This window comes from Ptychodera flava, chromosome 14 (assembly GCF_041260155.1).
Source record: "Ptychodera flava strain L36383 chromosome 14, AS_Pfla_20210202, whole genome shotgun sequence".
In the NCBI taxonomy this organism is placed as follows: domain Eukaryota; kingdom Metazoa; phylum Hemichordata; class Enteropneusta; family Ptychoderidae; genus Ptychodera; species Ptychodera flava.
Genome location: NC_091941.1, coordinates 37,316,178 through 37,339,828, shown reverse-complemented (window position 1 = coordinate 37,339,828; position 23,651 = coordinate 37,316,178). Strand labels below are relative to the sequence as shown.

At 38.5% G+C, this 23,651-nt stretch overlaps 2 protein-coding genes across 3 annotated transcripts in view; one reads left to right on the top strand and one right to left on the bottom strand.

The window, feature by feature from the left end:
• Positions 1 to 6,099, bottom strand: part of LOC139150360 (TATA box-binding protein-associated factor RNA polymerase I subunit A-like) — a 28,498-nt gene extending 22,399 nt beyond the window's left edge. The window contains exon 1 of one of the 2 annotated variants that reach the window (XR_011556227.1): positions 5,944 to 6,088. Coding sequence is in view for 1 of the 2 variants with exons in the window: in XM_070722670.1 (XP_070578771.1) it covers positions 5,944 to 5,958 (15 nt within the window). In the remaining variant the exon portion in view is untranslated. Of the gene's footprint in view, positions 1 to 5,943 lie in introns of both variants that reach the window. The other variant, XM_070722670.1, reaches the window with a different exon arrangement.
• A 143-nt stretch (positions 6,100 to 6,242) lies between these two features.
• LOC139150364 (multiple coagulation factor deficiency protein 2 homolog) lies at positions 6,243 to 9,138 on the top strand. The gene is made up of 3 exons (XM_070722674.1): positions 6,243 to 6,391; positions 7,855 to 8,016; positions 8,433 to 9,138. Exons 1-3 carry the CDS (start codon positions 6,258 to 6,260, stop codon positions 8,722 to 8,724), a joined length of 588 nt encoding a protein of 195 aa, XP_070578775.1. The 5' UTR covers positions 6,243 to 6,257; the 3' UTR covers positions 8,725 to 9,138.
• Positions 9,139 to 23,651: the final 14,513 nt, after the last annotated feature.

The following is a 23,651-nucleotide window of genomic DNA, read 5'->3' as shown; positions in this document are numbered from 1 at the left end:
CAAAATCCTACACTGTAAATTTCAAAACAACTTGCCTTGTTTGTTATGACTGTCACATATAATTCATGTTATATTAAAAAACAAAATATATTTTGTACAGCTTATTTTGGCATATGAAAGTATAAAAACTTCACACTTTGTCAAGAAATAAAATGGGAATGCCATATCCAGAGAACTGACAATGAGAGTGGGTATGATGGGAACATTCAATGTAAAAAATATTGATGTGGATAATTAGGAATACTAACTCAATCATTAATTGATACACTTCAGAGTGGTACATGTGGAGGGTGAGAAATTATTAATAAATATTAGCAGACCTGTTGAATTTCAGACTGCTGTTGCCCTACATGTATACACATAACTTCTCAGTGGATTTTCTGACCGAAGTCCGCAGCATATGTGAATATGTCTGAGGTAGGGCCACCCTGCTAAGTGCTATGAAAGTGTGCAATTTTACCCCTGAGTACTTGCTGATTTTTGAAACAAGTTGAGAACATTTACAACAAAAGTGTCTGATGTATACCACTGATACAACAACATCTTATACAAATCCATGGTCAAATTTACCACTTTCTTTGCCAAAATTTTCAGTGTTGGTGCGAAGATTACAAGGAATGTCTGTATTAGTTTGAGTATTTCCTAAAGTATGCAATGATGAGTTTGTGAAACAAAATTAAATAAGTGTCACAATAATTTGATCGTGGCATGGAAGCAGCGCACAGATCTATGTGCAGTAACTTAACTATATTAATGTGCTGTTTGATGTTGAAAATTGTTCTATTTTTTAACAGATTTCCATCTCACACGGAAATTAAGCCTATGATTGTCATTTGCGAATAAAACCAAACAGTTGAAGTGAAAACTATGTAGGAGAGGCATGTATGATGTGGTTCTCAGACACTTTGCACCAAAACCACTTCGCACCATACCATCTCATCCCATGCCATTTCGCACCAGAACCACTTTGCACTAAAACAACCTCGTACCAGAACCAATTCGCCCCGAAAGTCACATTGCCCCACACCATTTCGCCCCCAAAACAATGCCATTTTGCCCCCCACTTACCGCCAACCGGTAAAGCTGAAAATAATCAACCACTACCATTGAAGTTTTCATCACCTTTCTATCATCCCAGGACTGAAATCTTGAAATTGTACACATTTCGAGAAAATGACATCATGCAATTCTGCGCACGGCACCTGAGTTGTAGCACTGAGTAGTTTGCGTGTGTTATGGTTTCATGCAACAATAAATTGTTCGTGGTAGCCAAAATGTCCTGACACATTCATGGTTCCAAGTTGCAGGTAAAAACAACGTTATGATACGTCGTGACATCGTTGTTTTAGGACGAGTTGACGGTACTATACTTTGGGCGAAGTGGTTTTAGTACGAGGTGGTACTTGGGGCGAAGTGGCGTACGATGAGGTAGTACTTGGGACGAGGTGGTTTTGGTGCGAAATGGTTTTGGGACGAAGTTGTGTGGGGTGAACTGGTTTTGGTGCGAAGTGTTTGGACCCCTATGATGTAATAAAACATAGCCAAAACAAGGGACTATGTACCTTAAGGCAGGACACCATTAGCTCGGGGCAAATGATCACCTACCTTCACACATATAGCTGCAAACTTGTAGCTCTACGGAGAGGCGGTCGGTGATTTATGGTTTTGCGACCTCTCTCACCAATAGGGCTACAAATGCCAAAGGCCCTATTGTTTCGAAAATAAGCACAACATCAGTGTAGGGCACCCATTTGTACAATATGCAAATACCAGACGTGTTCAATGCAAAGCAGACATACACGTAATGTTTCGTTTTGTCAATGATCTTTGTAAAGCGCGATCGCTGTGTCCTGGGCAATTTTTAACCCTAAAATGACAAGGTTAGCATAAACAATTCTGAAATGTTCATTTTTATGGATAGGTGCAATGATAAATAGTAAAACGAACATAATTGATACCTTGAGTGCGCTACACTGATATCGCGCTTATTTTCCAAACAATAGAGCCTTTGGCATTGTAGTGATATTGGTGAGCAAGGACAAAAAACCAAAAATCACCAACCTCAACGTAGAACTACAAGTTTGCAGCTATCGGACATATATCCCTTGTTTGGGCTATAATGTATACCCTCAGGCAGAGCGCTGGCTTCTGCTGTCATGTTCATGTTGGCTGTGTAGCTAGCACCGGATCAGACAACACATCAGAAGAAGCTTGCGTACAGCCCGAGGGACACAATTATTCCAGCTACATGTACTATAGTACATGCCTGAGCTTTCCCGGGCTGCTGTTGTGAGTTAATAGAGGCTGCCTGGAACACAGACATGTACGCATAGCACGAGACACAGTCCCTCCACCCACGAGCACAGGAGTATATCTTGTGCCTCGGTTCTGATTTAACCCTTTTCCTGCCAGACAGTAATAACTTTATCACTTCCCCATCAGCTAAGTCAGTAAAAAGCGGTATTGAACCAAAAAAATGACGTATTTTCACCCACTTGGCTTGGTACATGTTATAGCATCTTTTGTCAAAAAACAACAACTTTACAGTATTATGTTTTCAACAGCCTTCAAATGTACAGTATTATGTTAAAATACATCATATAGAATACGTTCTTTTTCATTAATTTTAACCATCTTGACCTGGTGGTGAAATATGGACTTGGCAGGAAAAGGGATATACATGTGTCATGAGCACGGGCGCCCGTGCAGTCTGCTAGCTAGATCGATCGATTTTCTGCTCGATCTATCGATTCCGTACTCGATCTGTCAGCCACTGCAACTAGCTGCAGTACAGTAGCTCGAGGTTTTGCCTAGGTATTTGGGTCGGACGGCAAAATTGCCATCCGACCCAAATACCCAGGCAAAACCTCGAGCTACTGTACTGCAGCTACCACAGCAACCTATATACCCCCTAAGTAGTGGGTATTTAGGTTGCAACTGCAACCTAAATACTCCCTAAATAGTGGGTATTTAGGTTGCAATGGCGGGTAGATCGAGCAGAAAATCGATCGATCTAGCAGACTACCCAGCTAACCGGCGCCTTAGCTGCAAAATTGTAGCTCTACGATGACGCGGTCGGTGAGTTTTGGTTTTTGCGACCTCGCTCACCAGTAGAGCTACAATGCCGAAGGCCCTGAAGCATACAAGCACGCTGCACATGGCACGGCATTTTGATGTAAAATCCCATATATCTACTGCATTTGGTCATACTGATTTATCACTACTGAAGATTAAACACTATACTACACTAACCTTGTCGTGTATGGGGTTTGGTATTTGTTCAAATACGTCGATCGCATTCCAAAAACATTTCTTGGAGCCGCCATTACCAACTTCCGGTAATGGCGGCTCCCAGAAACACGCTCAATGTTTATGGAACGCGATCGACGTGTCTGTGTTAATACCAAAACCCATAAACGACAAGGTTAGTGTAGTATAGTGTTTAGTCTTCAGTAGTGATAAATCGGTACGATCGACCACATGCAGTAAATACGTGGGATTTTACATGAAAATGCCGCGCCATGTGTGGCGCGCTTATTTTGTATGCTACAGGGCCTTCGGCATTGTAGCTCTACTGGTGAGCGATGTCGCAAAAACCAAAATTCACCGACCGCCTCACCGTAGTAGAGCTACAATTTTGCAGCTAACCGGCGCCTGTGATCATGAGGCGCAAGACTCTGCGCCTGTAGCGAAGTAGCTGCAGTACAGTAGCTCGAGGTTTTGCCTGGGTATTTGGGTCGGACGGCAAACGACCCAAATAATATAATAATAATAAACTTTATTTCGAGAACCAGCTCATATGACACACTAAAAAGACTAAAAAAGAGGGACTAAAACAAACCAACAGAGCGACAATTTAAAAGCAATCTCTGTACAATATTTTCCAAAAAGCACTATTAAGACGCACATACATAGACAACGCAGCAGCAATTAATGGATTTTCACTTTTTTCCAATCTTAAATAAAACCTGGAACGCAAGGTGCGTTGCTTGCTTTCAAAGGTCAAGATATTATTATATACAAAAGTATCCGTTATACTCAATTTTCGGTCAACCCGTAACAGGATTCTGAAAACGTTGTTGTATGCAACTCGGACATCATTTATGCACTTTTTTGTGAAAAGACGCCATAAATGCGAACAATACATAGTACAATATGCTTGAAACAAAGTTATTTTGACTGAATAGGAACAGTTCGAAAACTGACGAACAAGAGAATTGGCATTGATATAAAACGACCTCATCTGACGCTTCATGTCGTCAATATCGTTACCCATACAATTCAAAATTACTCCAAGGTATGAAATGCTTATCAACAAAAGACAAAATGGTATCATTAAGGTAAACACTGGGGATATGGACAATTTTAAGTCGATCTGGAATAACGGCAAGGCACTTCGATTTTTTCGGATTAAAAATAATATCGTGAATAACAGCATAACTAGAACACGTTTTCAAAAGGCTATTGAGACCTTTAACAGTTGGACAAATCAAAACAATATCGTCAGCATATAACAGATGGTTAATGCACATACCACCAACGTGGCAACCAACTTTTGTATTGATGAGCAAATTACTCAGGTTATCAATGTATACAGAAAAGAGACGGGGAGATAGAATACCACCCTGTCTAACACCATTGTGAACAGGGAAACGTTCTGATAAAACAGACCCCCATTTAACACGAAATTCTTGATGTCTGTACCAATAAGTTAAAATTCTAACTATGAAAACAGGTAACCCTCTATCAATTAATTTTCGAAATAATGTCCAGTGGTTCACTCTATCGAACGCCTTAGTGGCGTCTAAAAAGCAAAGAAACACAGGGCTATTGTGCCGATTGTAAAAATCAACAATTTCTTTCAAGAGGAAAACACACATGTCAGTTGAGTGATTTTCTTTGAACCGAATTGGTGATCAGAGGTATCAAGCAACCTGTCACATTTGTTAAGAATCAAAATTTCATACACCTTGGAAATAACTGTAGCGATGGCAATTGGACGATAATTACTAGGGTCAGTCACATCGCCATTTTTGTTTTTAACAAGAGGGATCAAAGTGGTATCAAGCATACGGGAAGGTAAATACCCATGAACATGTGAGGCAGTGAACAAGATAGAAAGGAGAACATTGAGACGACGATGTGCATATTTCAGATGCTCCGCCACTAAACCATCGGGTCCAGAAGCTTTGCCACTTGCTAGCCTAGAAATACACTCACTGATGGCAGTTGGAGAAGTAATCATTTCATCATCAAAAGTAGTTATAGAAAAAGTATCTTTTACATAGGATTCATTACTACAGTTTGAAACAGACGATAGTAACTCTGCAAAATGATCACGCCACATATTCGCTATATCAGTATGCCCGTTGCAACCTCCAATAGAAGAAGACAAAGGTGCAGACTTATTTTTGCTACTGGCATTTTTCCAAAATTGCTTAACATTTTTGGTTGAAAGATTGTCAGCCAGAGCATCCGCTCTCATCCTGGACTCGTTATCTCTGCACATTTTAAACATAAATTTGAACTTAGCACGAGTCTTTCTCATAAGATCGAAAATTGGACCGTACCGAGGGCTGCCACTTTCTCTCCACAAAAGGAAGGCGTCGCGGGCAATGGAATGATATTCTTTAACATGCTGATTCCAACCAGGGATAGATTTCTCTCTGCATTTAGAATAAGACTTACTGGAGATGGAGTGTGATGAAGCCAAAAATAAAGCATGCTCAATATCATCATAAAGTTTAGCAATAGACGAAATATGAACAGGGTCTTTACAATGCGGGTTATGACAGGTAAAAGCATCCCTGTTTATATCAATATTGCTCAGATACTTGTTTGTAATACCTAGGCAAAACCTCGAGCTACTGTACTGCAGCTAGTAGCGAGAACAGCTATGCTACAACTTGTACTTTGCACCACCATGTACTGTACGGTACCTACTTCGTCTCCTGACATTTCCGTATCTTCGAAGTTAATTTACGTGAGCAAGCTTTTAAGTTACATTCCCATACGAGGTGGACGCATACACATTTCGCATTGTATTTGTAGTCTGCAAAACACATGTTGCGTACGGAGCATGACCTCTCAACCTAATTTGGTTGTTAGTATTGACATTACTCTTGATACCCTCTAAGTTCCTTATTTGTAGGACTGACGAACTAACTGCAAACTCAAATTCACACCTCACATGAAAATGTATGGTGTAAAAGAATGTTTCGTATTACACATACTGTGGCAAAAGACTTAAAGTGCTGATGCGATCACTAGCAAGGCAAAAAACAGCAACCGCATACATTGTGATTGCGTTCAACGATAATTTATTGGAGGAGTTAGGGAGCCTTGATAGTGTTGTGCCAGCTCATCTTTTCAAAGACTACAAAACACACCGGTAAGTACATTCAGGGAGGCCAGTGAAAAGTAGAGAGGATGAACAGTCATCAGAAGAAGAAGTTTGCCTTTATCAACTATTTATTTCATTTTAATGAGTATCAGAATTATTGTGAACGAAGTGGTTACATGTAAAAGTCAATGTAATACCAACATATGGAGCGATTGCGGAAGTACCACTGGTCGTCGTAGTCTTATCATGCAACTGGCTTTTCACATACCGAAAAGGTCAAATTTTATATTCATCTTTCAGATGGGATGAGAATTTCATCAGCACACCAAAAATCATGTCAAAGTTCAGATTTGTTTCTTAGCAGAAGAAATCTGTCATGTTTTGGGGGCAAAATTTAGCAATTAAAGCAGATATCTGAGAATGAATGATAACTTTCTAGCAAAAGCTCCCTGACATCCTAGGCTGTTCAAGGCACCCATGATCATTGGTATACAAATCGGACAACAGCAATCCCTGCATAGTATATAAATCTTTGGATTTGGAGATCTTGTATCAAATAATCAATCTTGTGTGAATAACAATGCCATCACAAAATGAACCACATCAATAATGACATTGTGGGTTGATTAACTTGCATTCTCTTACTTTTACAGTTTATCTTTGATAGGTTCTCAAATGTTGCAGTCTCATTTTGCACTAATATTATAATCATACAATGTTTTATTAGGGGCTTTAAATGAAATTTCATCACAGGACAACAGAAATTGTACATTTACCCATTTTTCCAAATCTCACCACAAACGGTGTTACCTATTATTATTAATGTATTACAACAGCCATTGACTGCACTCAAATTGTGAAAGTCGTCTATCAATCATCTGGAATAATGTTCAGTAGGGCTGTTCACAGTTGACGTCATTGTTCGTTCATTAATATGCAAAAACAAATATTTGTCTGCATTTTGAGATAATGCTTTTGAAAATTACGCATACAAGAATGACGAAAATACATCTTAGTAGGCGACTGCTAGTGTACCAATGAATACTAAAAGATATATTCACAACTCAGAGTACAAGCTGCAAAAAAACAGCCATGCATTTTACATTGAATGATAAAATTTGTCAGCATTTCAAGTGGCAGTGTCCGATATCGTTTGTACAGCTATATTTAGTTACAAATCTGTAACCATGAACAGTGCTATAGTACATTCTAATTTCAAATCAAACTTCACTGCACTGTCATTTACATCAAACACAGTTCTTGTCAGTATCATGTGTCAAACATCTTGCATGTATTCCCTTCCTTTGATCAACCTGATTTGTTGATTGATTTTACCATAAAGGATTAAATATGGTACATAAGCTTATGGTATTTTAGTTCCAATTGTAACCCACATATAATAATTCTCTCCATCCTAAATCCATGTGCTTCATTTCTAAAACACTACAGAAAGTGGTCAGCTATTTAACACAATACATCAGAAATATATTTTATATATTTTTTCGTTTCAGAAAACCTAAAATGGATATATTTCAACAGACGTGTTCGTTTCTTGTACTTCTGTGCTGTGTTACAATCTGTACTTCTCAAGATGCACATATGCATGAAGGCAAAGCCCACGCAGATCAAAGAATGAAACCATTGAAGGACAAAACAAAGATTCATGACCAGCAGTGAGTGCGTTTTCACTTTACCACTTTGACTTTGTTTTTGGTCTGGTATGTATTGATATAACAAAATTAGCTGAAGGGGGCTAATTATTCTGAAGTAGTGTGAAATATAACACATCTCCATCAATATTTTTGCAAGTAAATGTCAGCTCGAGAAATTTACTTTATCAAAATTTAAGGTCTGCTGTGTACATGAAGTGAAAAAATTTAGAGCTGATATTGTTGTAGAAAATATGAACTTGAACAAAAAGTTCCCTGGTTGTGAATTAAAGGTAGACAAATCATTTTCCATGCGGAACACTTCAAATTTCACAAATTATTGTATTGGAAATAGAAGGTAGTTGATCTACTCTAGAGTTTTAGGTGCAAGTCAATGGATGGGTTGGTTTGAATCACTCTTTGCAAAATCCTTTGTACAGGCATATTTTAGATCACCTGGAAGGCCAGATCAACAAACCAGAGAGTGAAATGACAGAGCAAGAACTGCAATTCCATTATTTCAAAGTACATGACTATGACAACAACAACAAACTTGACGGTATTGAGTTGGTCGCTGCCATGACGCATTACCATGAAGAAGACGAAGGCCATGAAGCAGAACAAATGACAGAAAAAGATATGGCTGAAATGATTGATACAATCTTAGAAGAAGATGATGCCAATAAAGATGGCTACATTGACTTTCCAGAGTTTGTTCTGTCAACAAACTAATTTGAATCAGGATTAAACTTAAAAACTTAAATTTTATTGTGGTAAAAATATTTTTTTCAAAGATTAAATATATGTGCTGCAGAACTTTTGATTAATTTTGGAAAAAAGTAATGATTATGGTAATGAATTAAATTGTGAAGTTCTCAAACATAATTAGTATGCACAGTACAAAAGTGCTCAAGTACTTTATAAAAATTAGGAAGTTCCCCTATCTTTCCATTCTTGGATAGAGTGTAGCTTCAGCCACAACAAACAAGTAGTTGACTCCCTGTCCAATTCCTTGCAACACTCATTTTCATGGAGAAAACTTTTTTCTGAAGTGCCTTATGTATAACATTTCTAATCTCTAATTACTGATAATCACAATGAAGTTATTAAGAAACAGGAACAAATGTATGGAATTCTACTCCTCTTTATGCTATTGTGTCAATGCATTCATTTATTGACATCTTGATAACACTATTAGTGACTGTGTTGATTCCATATCAAATGCAGGTTATTTATCAAACAGAAGTGTTTATTGTGGGAAGGTTGGTTTCATGGCACTTCTTTTCTCTCCTATTATGCATAAAACTTTTATTTCAAAGTGTTTATTTTAATAACAGCAAAACACATTTAGTCACAGAAAGGCCAAACAAATGTATTACCAGCATTATTGAACATTTATTTTTAAAGTTAAAATATTCTCAAGTGGAAAATGGATGTCAGTTAAATTCTTGATGATCTGTACCTATGAAGTGAAAATTTAAAACTCATACTGGTATAGAACTGTGTGCTCAAAACATTACATGCCTGTTATAATAATAAATATAATCTTTATTTCGAGTACTTGCTCAAATGTAAAAAAAAAAAAAAAAAAAAAAAAAAAAAAAAAAAAAAAAAAAAAAAAAAAAACCAAGACAGTAAACAGCTAACGCCCGCATCACCAAACAATACAAAAAAAATGAAAACACTAAAAGAGCTTTTAAAAATACAGAATTAAAAACAATCTGATACAGTCTTTGCCCAAAAGACACTTTGCCTTACAACATCGACAGATAGAGCTGCTTTAATCAAGGTATTTGTGCTTTTTTGCAATCTAACATAGAATTTAGAACGAAGCATGCGTTGTTTGCTACCAAAGGTCATAATATGGTTGCTGACAAAGGTTTCAGAAATACCTAAGCGATGTTTAATACCGAGTAGGATTCTGAAAGCGTTATTATATGACACTCGAACATCGTTAATACATTTCTGTGTAAATACACTCCACAAATGTGCAGAGTACATGGTTGAACAGTACGCTTTAAATAAATGAATTTTGACAGAAAATGAACAATTGTAAAACTTACGGATTAAGGAGTTCGCATTAGCATAAAAGCTTTTCATTTGTCGTTTAATATCATCCATGTCGTTACCCAAATGGTTTAAAACAATACCAAGATATGAGTGTTTTCTCACAAATGAAAGGGTGGAATTGTTCAAATATACATGTTATATGGACAGTGCTGGTATTGTTCATATGATGGCATTTCTAAAACTTTTACTTCTAGTACTTTGGTTTTGCAATAATCTACATTTCCAATTGACTGGCATTCTGAAAAACTGTACTCTGGCTGTAATACTTTTGAGTGTCTTTCTTGTGTCAACTTGATATTTGATATCTTTCTCAATGTTTAAAAAAATGTGAATATCGTACTTTTCAAATTTTATGTGCCACAAAATTTATTCTACGTGAGACAGCTGTTAAGTTATTCTTAATTGTCATCATACACTAGGGATATGCCGTACACTAGGATAATACACCAGGGTAATGCCGTACACTAGGATAATACACCAGGGTAATGCCTTACACTAGGGTAATACACTAGTGTAATACCGTACACTAGGGTAATACACTAGGGTAATACCGTACACTAGGGTAATACACCAGGGTAATACACCAGGGTAATGCCGTACACTAGGGTAATACACTAGGGTAATGCCGTACACTAGGGTAATACACCAGGGTAATGCCGTACACTAGGATAATACACCAGGGTAATGCTGTACACTAGGATAATAAACCAGGGTAATGCCATAGACTAAGGTAATCCCATGAAACAAGGTAATGCCATATGATAGGGTTATGCTATACAATAGGCCCTATTGTATGGAATGCCATACAATAGGGTACCAAAGCAATAAAACTAATTTACAGCTCTATAAAATGTATATATAATGCTTTGAATTGTACTACATTTGCAGATATTTACATCGAATGTAAATATGTGCAAATGGGTCAATGAACAGACTAGAATATCTATGTTATTAGTGTCTATTGTATGCTCTGCATCATTAAATGCTACCATTCATAAACAATTACATTTGCATAAATATGTATTCAATATGAAATAGAAACAACATTTTGATGACCTTGTTCATTATAATTCTGAAAAATAATATGACGATGAATTTGCTCATTTTGTTCATTTGCATAAAAAATTGTCCAAATCCCTAGGGAAGTAACTGTAAATGGGCATTTACTGTAATGAATTTGACCTTTCATCCAATTTCACTGTGCAGCTACACTGTCATCAACAGAAATAGCCCTGTTTATGTTGAATTGAGTGAGTTGCTGATAGAGTGTAATTTCAAGTGCCTAAATATTCCTTTCAGCATTGTGTTTGTCCATGTCCATAATAAAGTACTGTTGTACACAGATATCTCGTTTTAATATTTTACCATGGTGAAGATGTATGTTACATCAAGACTGACAGACAATAGCTTTTGTGTTTCCCGTGAAATGTACTTAAATTGTTCTTGGGTGATTACAACCCTATATGTAAAGTCTAACCTGTTGATCCCAATTCCCTGGGAATCCACAATGGCCAATGATAACAATAGTTTTGTGCCAAACTATTGCAGTGAAAGGTTTAATCTACAGTTGTTTAGCTTTGTTAGTCTTGTCTGTTTTCAAATGATTACTCTTTCTGTAGTATTCTGAGTTCAACTTTTAACAAGCAGTGCCGATAGGTGTCACCCAGTACTACATCACTTCGAACTTAACATCCCTCTAGTCTCTGCCTTTTACAAAGCAAGCAAAAAGCCATCAGCCTTTGAGTTTGGTGATCAAGTTCCACTAGACTTCTTCAGTATGATTTTGAAAAATGTATGATGAAATTTATGAAATCCTTCATATCTCATGCCAAGATGAGTCAGGATAGTTACCTTATAGCTGAATGCTGGCAATATTCACTTTCCTTGAATATGTTTGGCAAGACTGAAGTTTAGTGGACACATAATATCATTTTGCATCAAGAACATTAATCTAGGGAGTCTTTAGCAATCGGGATAAGCTGAGGCTGACAAATAAATTGGTTAATTGTGTGTCCGTTGGTTTGTGTCCGTTTATATTCACTTTGTCTGCTGCACAGCTCCGATGTCCTCTCTTTATGTAAATCTGTTTGTAGAACACGGTATTGAGCTTTCTTTACCATTCTTCATTCATGGTGACAGTTGTCTCATGTTACCTTCTCTCCCCAAAACATCTCAATAAATTCAAAGAAAGAAACCTACTTTAATGAAATGTTATGAACATTACTCGTTTAGAGATGTCATTTTCCAATCATCAAAATTAGATTGTGAATTTTTAAATACCGGTAGTAATGTTGCAATACTGAAAGTGTATATTTTGAGATGAATTCAAGGATAATAAAGTAATATTGTTGATCGGTTGATTGTTGAAATTGTCATTGTAAACTTAGTTGAAGGTATTGTTGCTGAATCAGATATTTATCAACATGTTTCGCTAAGAACATTATTTTACTAGTGTTCATATCCGTTTAGCTGACTCACAGAGCAATGGTTATTTGTGTCGTAGAAAGCGTGTATATTGAGCGTGGAGATGTTTGCTTTATTTCATCAGGTCCAACTATTAGACCTTCACAACGTAAAAGAGTTGGCGCCTTTCATTGAAAGGCGGGCGAGTCCTATGTTTCCTGCATTGATAATGACTGTGAGATTAGAGACCAAGGTCGATACGACATGCTGTGGTGAAGTTCGTACTCAGTGTGTGTACCTGTACCGTGTTCTGAAAAATTAAGTTTCCCCTACTTTCTCATCAATCATTCGAAACATGTCAGGGTTTGGACAGCTACTTCACAGCGAGATGCAGCCAAACAAAATCTAATACAATGCGATGACCTTTAAACCGGTAACTCTCGGTAGGGCCCTACCGAGAAAAATCGATGAAAATGGGCGGAGCAAAACATAACTAATATGGTTTCTTTGTGAACAAAAAGTAGCAAATTAAAACAGCTGGTTGAACACCTCCAAAAATAGAACGTGCACGCCACATACTGTAAACATTGACTGCACGGTGACTTTACGTATACTATTTTCACCCAATTTTACGGTTTACTTTCCATACGTTACATCCACTCATTTCCCCAATAGGTTTTTCTTGAACATAGACTTTTTCGAAGTCTTACTGGAGCAGAGGTTCGGCGCGGCGTCGCCTCGGATTTGTACAAACCGTGATGACGTTGCCAGGCGATCGATCGACACTCCTTAGTTCTCATGCGTCATGGTATACGTTTCTCGTCCGAAAACGAAGCGTTTGTCATTGTATTCAGCGCCTTTTTGAATGATTCAACATAATGCATATCATGACAGTGGCAATAGCTATCCGCATCTTTGTATACGGGTAAACGATGCAGAAATCGTAGAAAATGTAGTTTTCTGCCACGGGATCTATTATCGGGGTTTTCCTCGGCTCAGTCATAGTATATATAGTGTACATCACTCTTGCAGGGAGTCTTGATTGAAGATAATAATGAAGCACCGTTTTGTCCAAACGCCGTCCTAGAAATGCCGCATTTCAGGAAAGAACGGGAAAAAATCAAAACAGTTCTGAAAGAACAGCAAATTCGCCTACTAGATGTCCAAATTTATCGAGTGTGGTTATTTCAATGGACGACGGACATTTACCACAATGCTCAACGGCCAAGTCGTCTACCAAATTTTGTAGAGCTTTTGTCTTACAAACAATCCTTTCCTCGTTCGACCTTAGTTCAGCGAGGCAGGGCTGTGTCTCCATTATAAAACGTAGTTTTCCACAGTTCTTGGATGGTAGTTGTAGTTTCCTTTTCAAAACTTTCGTTGTCTCATGAACTCGGCGCTGTCGGATGGGAGGGTACCGACGACTATTCCCCGGCTTCGATTACAAGTTTTATGGTGACCGAAATGAAATGTGGTGTCGATTTGTTGTCTTATGATTATTTCAAAAAGCTTCTGAAAAATACTTATTTTAGAAATCAAACCTGTTAATATTTAATCACCAAAAATAAAATCAGAATAAAGTGATTTCATAAATTCTCCGAGCATTCGTTTCAATGTTCATCCCTCCTTATAAAATGGTGAGTTCTAGTATTTCGCTACTTTGAACGATCCCGCCAAAATCGAGTGCACTGCACTTCTACACTCTCCACGCAGTCGCGATACTATTCATTACAAACGCGTGGTAGTCAGAGTCAGACTGCTAATCACACTATGTCAGCTGGCTTTATGAAGATAGCGGTCACTGATGAGCACTAGAGGTAGCCACGGGAATTTTCTTTGCCAGGAATGAATTGGAGCTAACTGTGATGGGGATCGAGCGCGGACATTTGAGTGCAACTTATGGGACTGATTAGTACGGTGACCTCAGCTGCCGCCGGCGACGTTTGTCAACTCGACGTGTGATCACTGAGATCAGTATAAGTGACCCAGCACAGTGACGACCGAATATGCGAAGGCGATTGCAGGCGTCAAAAAAATCCCGGTTTTGTCAGCACATTGGAGGCTACTTGTCTTTTGAATTTTGACTTTGTTCGCTTTGTGTTGCATAGGCATGCACGGCTTTAGATCGGGAAAAAAAATGTATATCACTTTTGGAAACAGCTATAAAGAAGCGATAGTTACGCATATCGCATTGCGATGATTGCGCTTTCAACAGTACGTTGACTAGAGGGTAAAACTTGACATTTGAAAAGAAGATAGAAGATATACAGACAGTGTAGACAAAGTGAAAGATCATGCCAGAATTTGTGCTGGTACTTGTCCGTGGTCTCAACCCGAACATACCAGACGTACTTTATGCCGGGCATGAATGACAGTATAGCCTTCCTGTCTGTAAAATGTACGGCTCAGGTAGGCCAACACAAATGAAAACGGTCCTTTTCAGGACCAACAAATTTTCCAAAAAGAGAACTACCGAATCAAATGTGTTTGCATGTATTTGTTATACACAGTGTGTGTGCGTTTGTATCTTTCGGTACGCTCCGTATGGTGTCCAATCCATGCCAAAATTACTACTTTGATTTTGCAACACAACATGCCATTCCGAATTCTATTTTACAATTCAACATGCTATTTCACAACTCAACATGCTATTTGACAACACATCATGGACTTCCAAATCCTATTTTACAACTCAACATGCTCTTCCCAATTTCATTTGACAATTCAACATGCTATTTCACAACTCAACATGCTATTTGACAACACATCATGGACTTCCAAATCCTATTTTACAACTCAACATGCTCTTCATTTGACAATTCAACATGCTATTTCACAACTCAACATGCTATTTGACAACACATCATGGACTTCCAAATCCTATTTTACAACTCAACATGCTCTTTCCAATTTCATTTGACAACACATCATGGACTTCCAAATCCTATTTTACAACTCAACATGCTCTTTCCAATTTCATTTGACAACACATCATGGACTTCCAAATCCTATTTTACAACTCAACATGCTCTTCATTTGACAATTCAACATGCTATTTCACAACTCAACATGCTATTTGACAACACATCATGGACTTCCAAATCCTATTTTACAACTCAACATCCCATTCTAAAGCTAGCTCTGCGGAGCAGGGCAGTGTTACTGGCTATCGAACAAGATTCAAAATGGCGGACGCGAAATGGTCCCCTCGCACAGAGAGAGAAATGCGAACTTTGCACAAGTCTAAAAACGCAGCTTAGTACATTGTGTATCTAAACAAAATGAGCGTGCTCGAAAACTAGGATCGATCACGATTATAAATTAAAAATTGCCTGTTTTTGGAAAAGAAACTGCGCACTGCAATCAGCAGTTTTGTCTATTGTGCACCGTGCGTGGGAGGCTTATCGTGAAAGACCGAGATTTACTAAATGGCGCATCTGATATGGTCCCATCGCATAGAGAGATGAAAATAGGCTTTGTCTAAGTTCAAAAGCACAGCTTAGCTCATCGTGCATCTAGACAAGTTGAGCGTGCTCAAATAGGAGATCGATCACGATTTTGGGTGAAAAAAACCGATTGTTTCGGTGGAGAAACTGCGTGTTGCAACCAGTGGTTGGTTTTGCCTATGGCGGTCAGCAGGGCTGTGGTGGGAGGCCTTAGCCGGCAAGGGGTGGACCATTGGGGAGTGGAAATTTTCGAAAAAAAAATTCCCCACAAATTTCAATAAAAATAATCAGCCAAAGAAACTTGAGAAAAACAGATGACGCACTTAGGTAAAAGGAAAAAAAAATCCGTCAAAATTCTGAAACATTTTTATTTTAGTCTGCATCAGATATACTATGATTCTTTGGCCAAGAAAGGGGGGGGGGAAGGGGAGATCTGAAGGGTATAATCGTGGCCAGTAAATGAAGTAACTTTTTTATTTTATAACTTTTTGTTTTGTTCATCATGTGTTTTTCTTTCACTGAAGTTTGGCATCGTAAAGTAATTCGAGATATAAGATAATATAAAAATCATATCTGTGATATCGATTGTTAACAACTGTATTGTGGGTCTTTACACTATGATTAATTAACAAGAATTCAACAATTCAGGCAGCTTGCATCGGTACATAAAATGGGAAATATTCACCAACCATATGACAAACAATCACTTTCTTTGTATTTCACTATTCAACGAAACTGATTTCCATTGTAATGTTTAAACTTTATTTTACAATTAAACATTACAAATCCGTATTTTTCTTTTCAAAATTTCATTTGTACACTTGTCTTGACGGTTGAATACCGTGCGTGTGAAATGCAATAGTGCAGAAGAATACGGATAGCGACATTACAGCGACCTCTATCGGTTGTTATCCACAAGTCTTTCTCGCGAAGTCCTTTCCAACAGAGCTTTGACCCTTGTCTGGCCCCATATTCGTAGTTTCAGGTGCCGCCAACTGGTAAATTTCATGAATTTCGCAAAATCATCACAAAACATGTTTTGAAGGCTGATATACCGATTTTTCGTATTTTTGACCTTGACCCAAAATTTGGAGGGGAAAGTAGAGCTGTTCGTAACTGCCCTCCCACTGGCATACACGGAAAATATGCCCTCCCACTGAATTTTGATGCCCGCTGCCCTCCAGTATCTATAGTCTGCCCGCTCCCCACTCCCCACAACATTTTAGGCTCCCCTCTGCCCTCTCCCCACTACTGAAATTTCCCATTGCCAACTAGATGTCTACTAGGCAACCCAGATCAACGCAAACCGTGGGAGCAGCTAGCAGTATAGTTTTGGAACATTGCTCCCCTCTAAGTTAGGTGCTAAATCTCCCCTCAAGTTCTGTCAACCACGCCGCTTTCCCCTCCCTCTACGTATCTTCCGGTGCCCACTGTCAAAAATTTTCTCCCCGCCCACTGAAAATAGTGAAAATTCTTCCCCGCCCACAGTAAATATAGATTTTTTCTCCCCGCCCGCTGATTAGTTTTGAAATTTGCCCGCCCGCTGAAAAACGTCGCACGAACACCTTTTTGCACGAACAGCTTAGTTGGCGGCACCTGTAGTTTACATCTCCGCTTGCTGAGGCTTAGTTGTCAGTTGTCATGGCTGCTCGCTACTTATGATAATCATTGAAATGAATCGTTCACGTAACACAGCCTTCATCAGGCAGACCATCACAGAGAAAATACAGCTATTGGAAAGAGAGTTAGAAAGTACCGATCATGAGTATGATGGGCTACACCGAAGAATGGTAACACTGCTCCGGCTTGTTGTTGTTCTGAACGGCACTGGTCATGGTATCATAAATGATGATGTAGTGACCAATCTCCAGCAAGCTGAGTATGAAATATCTCAATTGCAAGCCTGTGTATATGACGAGGGATATTATGTGGAATTAGAAAGAAAAGCGAAACCGTCAAGACAAGTGTACAAATGAAATTTTGAAAAGAAAAATACGGATTTGTAATGTTTAATTGTAAAATAAAGTTTAAACATTACAATGGAAATCAGTTTCGTTGAATAGTGAAATACAAAGAAAGTGATTGTTTGTCATATGGTTGCCCATTTTATGTACCGATGCAAGCTGCCTGAATTGTTGAATTCTTGTTAATTAATCATAGTGTAAAGACCCACAATACAGTTGTTAACAATCGATATCACAGATATGATTTTTATATTATCTTATATCTCGAATTACTTTACGATGCCAAACTTCAGTGAAAGAAAAACATATGATGAACAAAACAAAAAGTTATATAAGTTACTTCATTTACTGGCCACGATTATACCCTTCATATCTCCCCTTCCCCCCCCCTTTCTTGGCCAAAGAATCATAGATATGATTTTTATATTATCTTATATCTCGAATTACTTTACGATGCCAAACTTCAGTGAAAGAAAAACATATGATGAACAAAACAAAAAGTTATAAAATAAAAAAGTTACTTCATTTACTGGCCACGATTATACCCTTCAGATCTCCCCTTCCCCCCCCTTTCTTGGCCAAAGAATCATAGTATATCTGATGCAGACTAAAATAAAAATGTTTCAGAATTTTGACGGATTTTTTTTTCCTTTTACCTAAGTGCGTCATCTGTTTTTCTCAAGTTTCTTTGGCTGATTATTTTTATTGAAATTTGTGGGGAATTTTTTTTTTCGAAAATTTTCCACTCCCCAATGGTCCACCCCTTGCCGGCTAAAGGCCTCCCACCACAGCCCTGCTGACCGCCATAGGCAAAACCAACCACTGGTTGCAACACGCAGTTTCTCCACCGAAAACAATCGGTTTTTCACCCAAAATCGTGATCGATCTCCTATTTTGAGCACGCTCAACTTGTCTAGATGCACGATGAGCTAAGCTGTGCTTTTGAACTTAGACAAAGCCTATTTTCATCTCTCTATGCGATGGGACCATATCAGATGCGCCATATAGTAAATCTCGGTCTTTCACGATAAGCCTCCCACGCACGGTGCACAATAGACAAAACTGCTGATTGCAGTGCGCAGTTTCTTTTCCAAAAACAGGCAATTTTTAATTTATAATCGTGATCGATCCTAGTTTTCGAGCACGCTCATTTTGTTTAGATACACAATGTACTAAGCTGCGTTTTTAGACTTGTGCAAAGTTCGCATTTCTCTCTCTGTGCGAGGGGACCATTTCGCGTCCGCCATTTTGAATCTTGTTCGATAGCCAGTAACACTGCCCTGCTCCGCAGAGCTAGCTTTAGAAGGGATGTTGAGTTGTAAAATAGGATTTGGAAGTCCATGATGTGTTGTCAAATAGCATGTTGAGTTGTGAAATAGCATGTTGAATTGTCAAATGAAGAGCATGTTGAGTTGTAAAATAGGATTTGGAAGTCCATGATGTGTTGTCAAATGAAATTGGAAAGAGCATGTTGAGTTGTAAAATAGGATTTGGAAGTCCATGATGTGTTGTCAAATAGCATGTTGAGTTGTGAAATAGCATGTTGAATTGTCAAATGAAGAGCATGTTGAGTTGTAAAATAGGATTTGGAAGTCCATGATGTGTTGTCAAATGAAATTGGGAAGAGCATGTTGAGTTGTAAAATAGGATTTGGAAGTCCATGATGTGTTGTCAAATAGCATGTTGAGTTGTGAAATAGCATGTTGAATTGTCAAATGAAATTGGGAAGAGCATGTTGAGTTGTAAAATAGGATTTGGAAGTCCATGATGTGTTGTCAAATAGCATGTTGAGTTGTGAAATAGCATGTTGAATTGTAAAATAGAATTCGGAATGGCATGTTGTGTTGTGTTGCAAAATCAAGTAGTAATTTTGGCATGGATTGGACACCATACGCTCCGAGTATTTGGTGTTTTTCCCCGCCTTGAACAATCAACGCTACGTACGGAAAAAGTAAACAACGTATCGCTAATGACTCATTTGCAATTTGCATATCATGTCAATCATGCAGATTCAAACTGAACATCGAACGTTATACCGGCGATATTACCGGCAAATATTTTATCCTTTTTCTGGTTCCAGACGTCATTTCAAATTTAATTTCGTCAGAAACCAAGTATATTGTGCCCCAAATACTTATACACATATCCCTCAATTTCCAAGAAAAAAATTAATCGTTAGATTTCTTAATTAACGGTTTTTATGGACGGCGTCCAGAGCGTACCGAGTACGTTTGAATATCCCACCATTATGACCACTCTCGTAGGTTCTCGCGCTTTTATACGGGAGTTGGGGCTTTAAGGGATGGTATTAGCGTTAAAGCCAGTGAAAGAAGTATTAATTACACGGCCTATCATCGCTCCGAATACGACGTTCATGCATTGAAAGACACACTTTAGCGTAGCTTACACATTGGAAATACATTACTTTACCTCCTGCTAAACGGTAACGTTGAGTTGTACAAGAAAGCTTATGTTTGATTTACTTTTAAACCGAATCTCGTTCTGAAAACCTTGTCAGTCGTGTCATTTAACTAATACAAATACGACCTTTTTTGACGCCTTGTTGCTTTCAGAACCTGAAATTTCGGTAATTACCATTGGATATCAATACTACAATTCGTGTAATGTGGGAAGATCAGGGTGTCGGAAGACTTTTCTGTGACTGCAATTATGAATACATTCAGCATTGCCCGTCGCTTCTGGTACTTGTCCTCACTATGTGGTAGTTACAGTAAGCATAGAGACAAAACAATCTATTCAGCGACAGAATATTGTGCAAAGACATATCAGATAGCTCAAAAGAAATTTTAAAATGTGATGTTTAAAAGGCCCCAATTTGGTGCGAAAATTTGACAAATTAATGTCTACTTATCTTGGAGACTTTGACCACACTGTTCGCGATACAAAATGTACAAATAGAAGACTTGTCTCCGCCAAACGTTCTTTCACGACTCCTAACAAAAGAATACCTTGGAGAGTTGACAGTTTATGACATGCTATCTTGAAGATTGCCTGCTATTTCGACAAAGTTAATTTGCCAGGGTTCTATCAATCAGTGTTCGCGGTGACTTTTTTCTCCTCGCGTACGGCATACGCATTAGTCTGCTGAAATTGCGTAATGGCTGGATTTGAGTGCGTAATTTCACTTCCGCACTCGATTGATGAAAAACTGACTGCAAAATACAATGTGCCGTTGAATAAACCTACACTACATATTCGGATTGTACGATGTAACATTATTTTAATGAAAACAGTTTAACGAACAACTTGAACAATGTTGAAACGTAACAGCGAAGGGTATACATGTGACTGTCAAAACACATCGGGCAACCCAAAAGTTAGACTTATGGCAGCTTATCCAGACGGTTTGTGGACGTTTCGGCACCAAGTCGTTTCGGCCCAAGACGTTTCGGCCTTCCAATATCAGGCCCCAAGTCGTTTCGACACCGCAACCCAAGACGTTTCGGCACCGCTGAAGGCTACCTGTGGGAACTAGTGCTGAAGCGTAATGTGACAAATCAAAGTACTAAAAAGTATAGTGTCATAACATAAAGGAAAGAAGCTGGATCTGACGACGAGTGCTGATGTATAACTGGAACTTATTTATTGAATACGGAACCATGACTCGGCCTATCGGCCCAGCCGCTGATACATGAGTCTGTCTGAGTCCCAGTTCCTAGTTTTGGTCAAAGTTCTAGTTTCTGAGTGAATGTTCTGTCTCGGTCACTCCACAAGAGAGTGACCGTGGTTATCGGTCCTCCAGTACGTTCTCCTTGTTCTGAGTTTTTCCTGTGCGTTAGTGTGTCCATTTATACAGTATCTTGGCTATGTCGGATGCCGACGCCATAAAGAATATAATAAGACAATACTTTGATTTACCGACATTACAAAAGATTACAAAAGTAGAAATTATCACATGCCCGTGCGTGGTTTGCTACAATTCTTTTGTTTCAAACCCACGCCACGAATAAATTAAAATAATAACAACGGCTCAATATTACGATTGCTTGAAACACAATAGAACATGGGGGGAGTACGCAGAATACCTCCATGAGAAAATAAGTTACTGGGTAATTCTTGTAAATGTGTAAATGAGTGAGATCATGTCGTCGATACTGTGCTGGTATTTCGTGGCGCCAGCATTGTTAGAGTCCAAACAAAGAAACGTCAGCTTGATCACTCGCGTCCAAGAACGCTAATGTGTTTTGAGCGTGAAATATTACTATTCTGTGCGCCAATTTGGAAGATTATGACAATAGTGTCAACTAACATTCACGTACATGCTTTAATCTTTGTGAGAACATGGGAAGAAACCGTAAGAAAAAACTTCATATCATTTTCAAATCTGTGACACAAGTTTATCGATATCAATAGCCGCCGACACGGCAAAAGTTTGAAAGCGGTGACGGATCAGTCAATTACTAAATGGTTTGAAAAAAATCGAAATACAGATGCCGAAACGTCTTGGGTTGCGGTGCCGAAGTGACTTGGGGCCGGAAATTGAGAGGCCGAAACGACTTGCTGCCTGAACGACCAGTTACCATCCAGACACTTCTGCAGTGTTCAAAATTTATCTGGATTCCGACGAGCTCTACCGATGAATCGTGTTTTTCACGGACTCGTAGAGCAAAGTTGAAAGAAAACAGATTTGTCTGCTTCGACGCCATGCTGCATGTGTGCTTGATCAAAATTTGGGAACAGCGAGACGCGATGATCGTGCACGGTTGGCATTTATATAATTTGTCGCAACATTTCTGTCAATCACTCACTTTCAGAAACTATCGCTCGCCTGAAAATTAGCAACGTAACTCATAGGCACAGCTGACATGATAACGTGCCTAACGTGATAACGTGTGGACTACGATGCCGATTTTTCAGACAACGCCCAGAGAATCCGAAACTTTCTGACACAAATGAGTGCTTGACAGAAATGTGTTGAAACAAATTTCGTCTGATTGTCGCCTAAGCTCAGTCGTGGGGAGTGCTTTCGGTGTTATCCTTTGCGTATAGAAAACGCATAACGAAGAAAAAAATGCGTAGAGAGTCAATTTCAATGCGTAAATACGCACGATTTTTGCGTAAACGCGACCTCTGATCAATGCTTCACACATTTCGCCAAAACTCATCTCTGCTGCCAAGGAGCGCTATGGTTGCTGGCACGTTTACATCATATTCTGCAAAATGATGGAAACACAGTGTCTTTTCAAAGATCAGTATACGTATCTTCTGAATAAAATGATCGCAGTAGGCTACACGATTTTCATTCCACAATCAACCAGAACGGTATGCCAGAAGTGTAGTATTGACTAAAAATGCCCCTAACAACCTGGAATGATTTCAATCGAGGCACGCTGGTGATAGCCTTCGTAACTAATATTACTTAAATAAAACTTATTTCAGAATGAAAATATGTATCTGGCGACGTTTTTCGCGACTTGTCTCAAAACGCATTTCGTCGATATACGGTGTCTTCACTTGATTTTGCATCCATCGCATACACTAATAGTGATAGTTTTACTGTAATGTGTCACTTTTTGCTGTCATATAGATAACATTATTATACATGGTGAATGCTAGGTTTCTTATTTGATATTCGCAAAACATTGTCTACGTAAGTCTGTTGGGCGCTCTACATTTAGGCCTACATTGTTAAACTACCAATAGCGTTGACATCAATTTAAAGCCAAGTTTGCACATTGAAAATACTTTGAACATTTACCCTAAGTTCATTGTCAAGGATTGTTCGCAAGAGAATTCGCTTATCCCCAAATAATAC

Coding starts and splice junctions, on each gene's coding strand:
- LOC139150364 (XM_070722674.1), top strand. CDS start 6,258: ATGCGATCACTAGCAAGGCAAAAAACAGCAACCGCATACATTGTGATT. Junction 6,392..7,854: donor AAAGACTACAAAACACACCG/GTAAGTACATTC, acceptor TTTTCGTTTCAG/AAAACCTAAAATGGATATAT. Junction 8,017..8,432: donor ACAAAGATTCATGACCAGCA/GTGAGTGCGTTT, acceptor TCCTTTGTACAG/GCATATTTTAGATCACCTGG.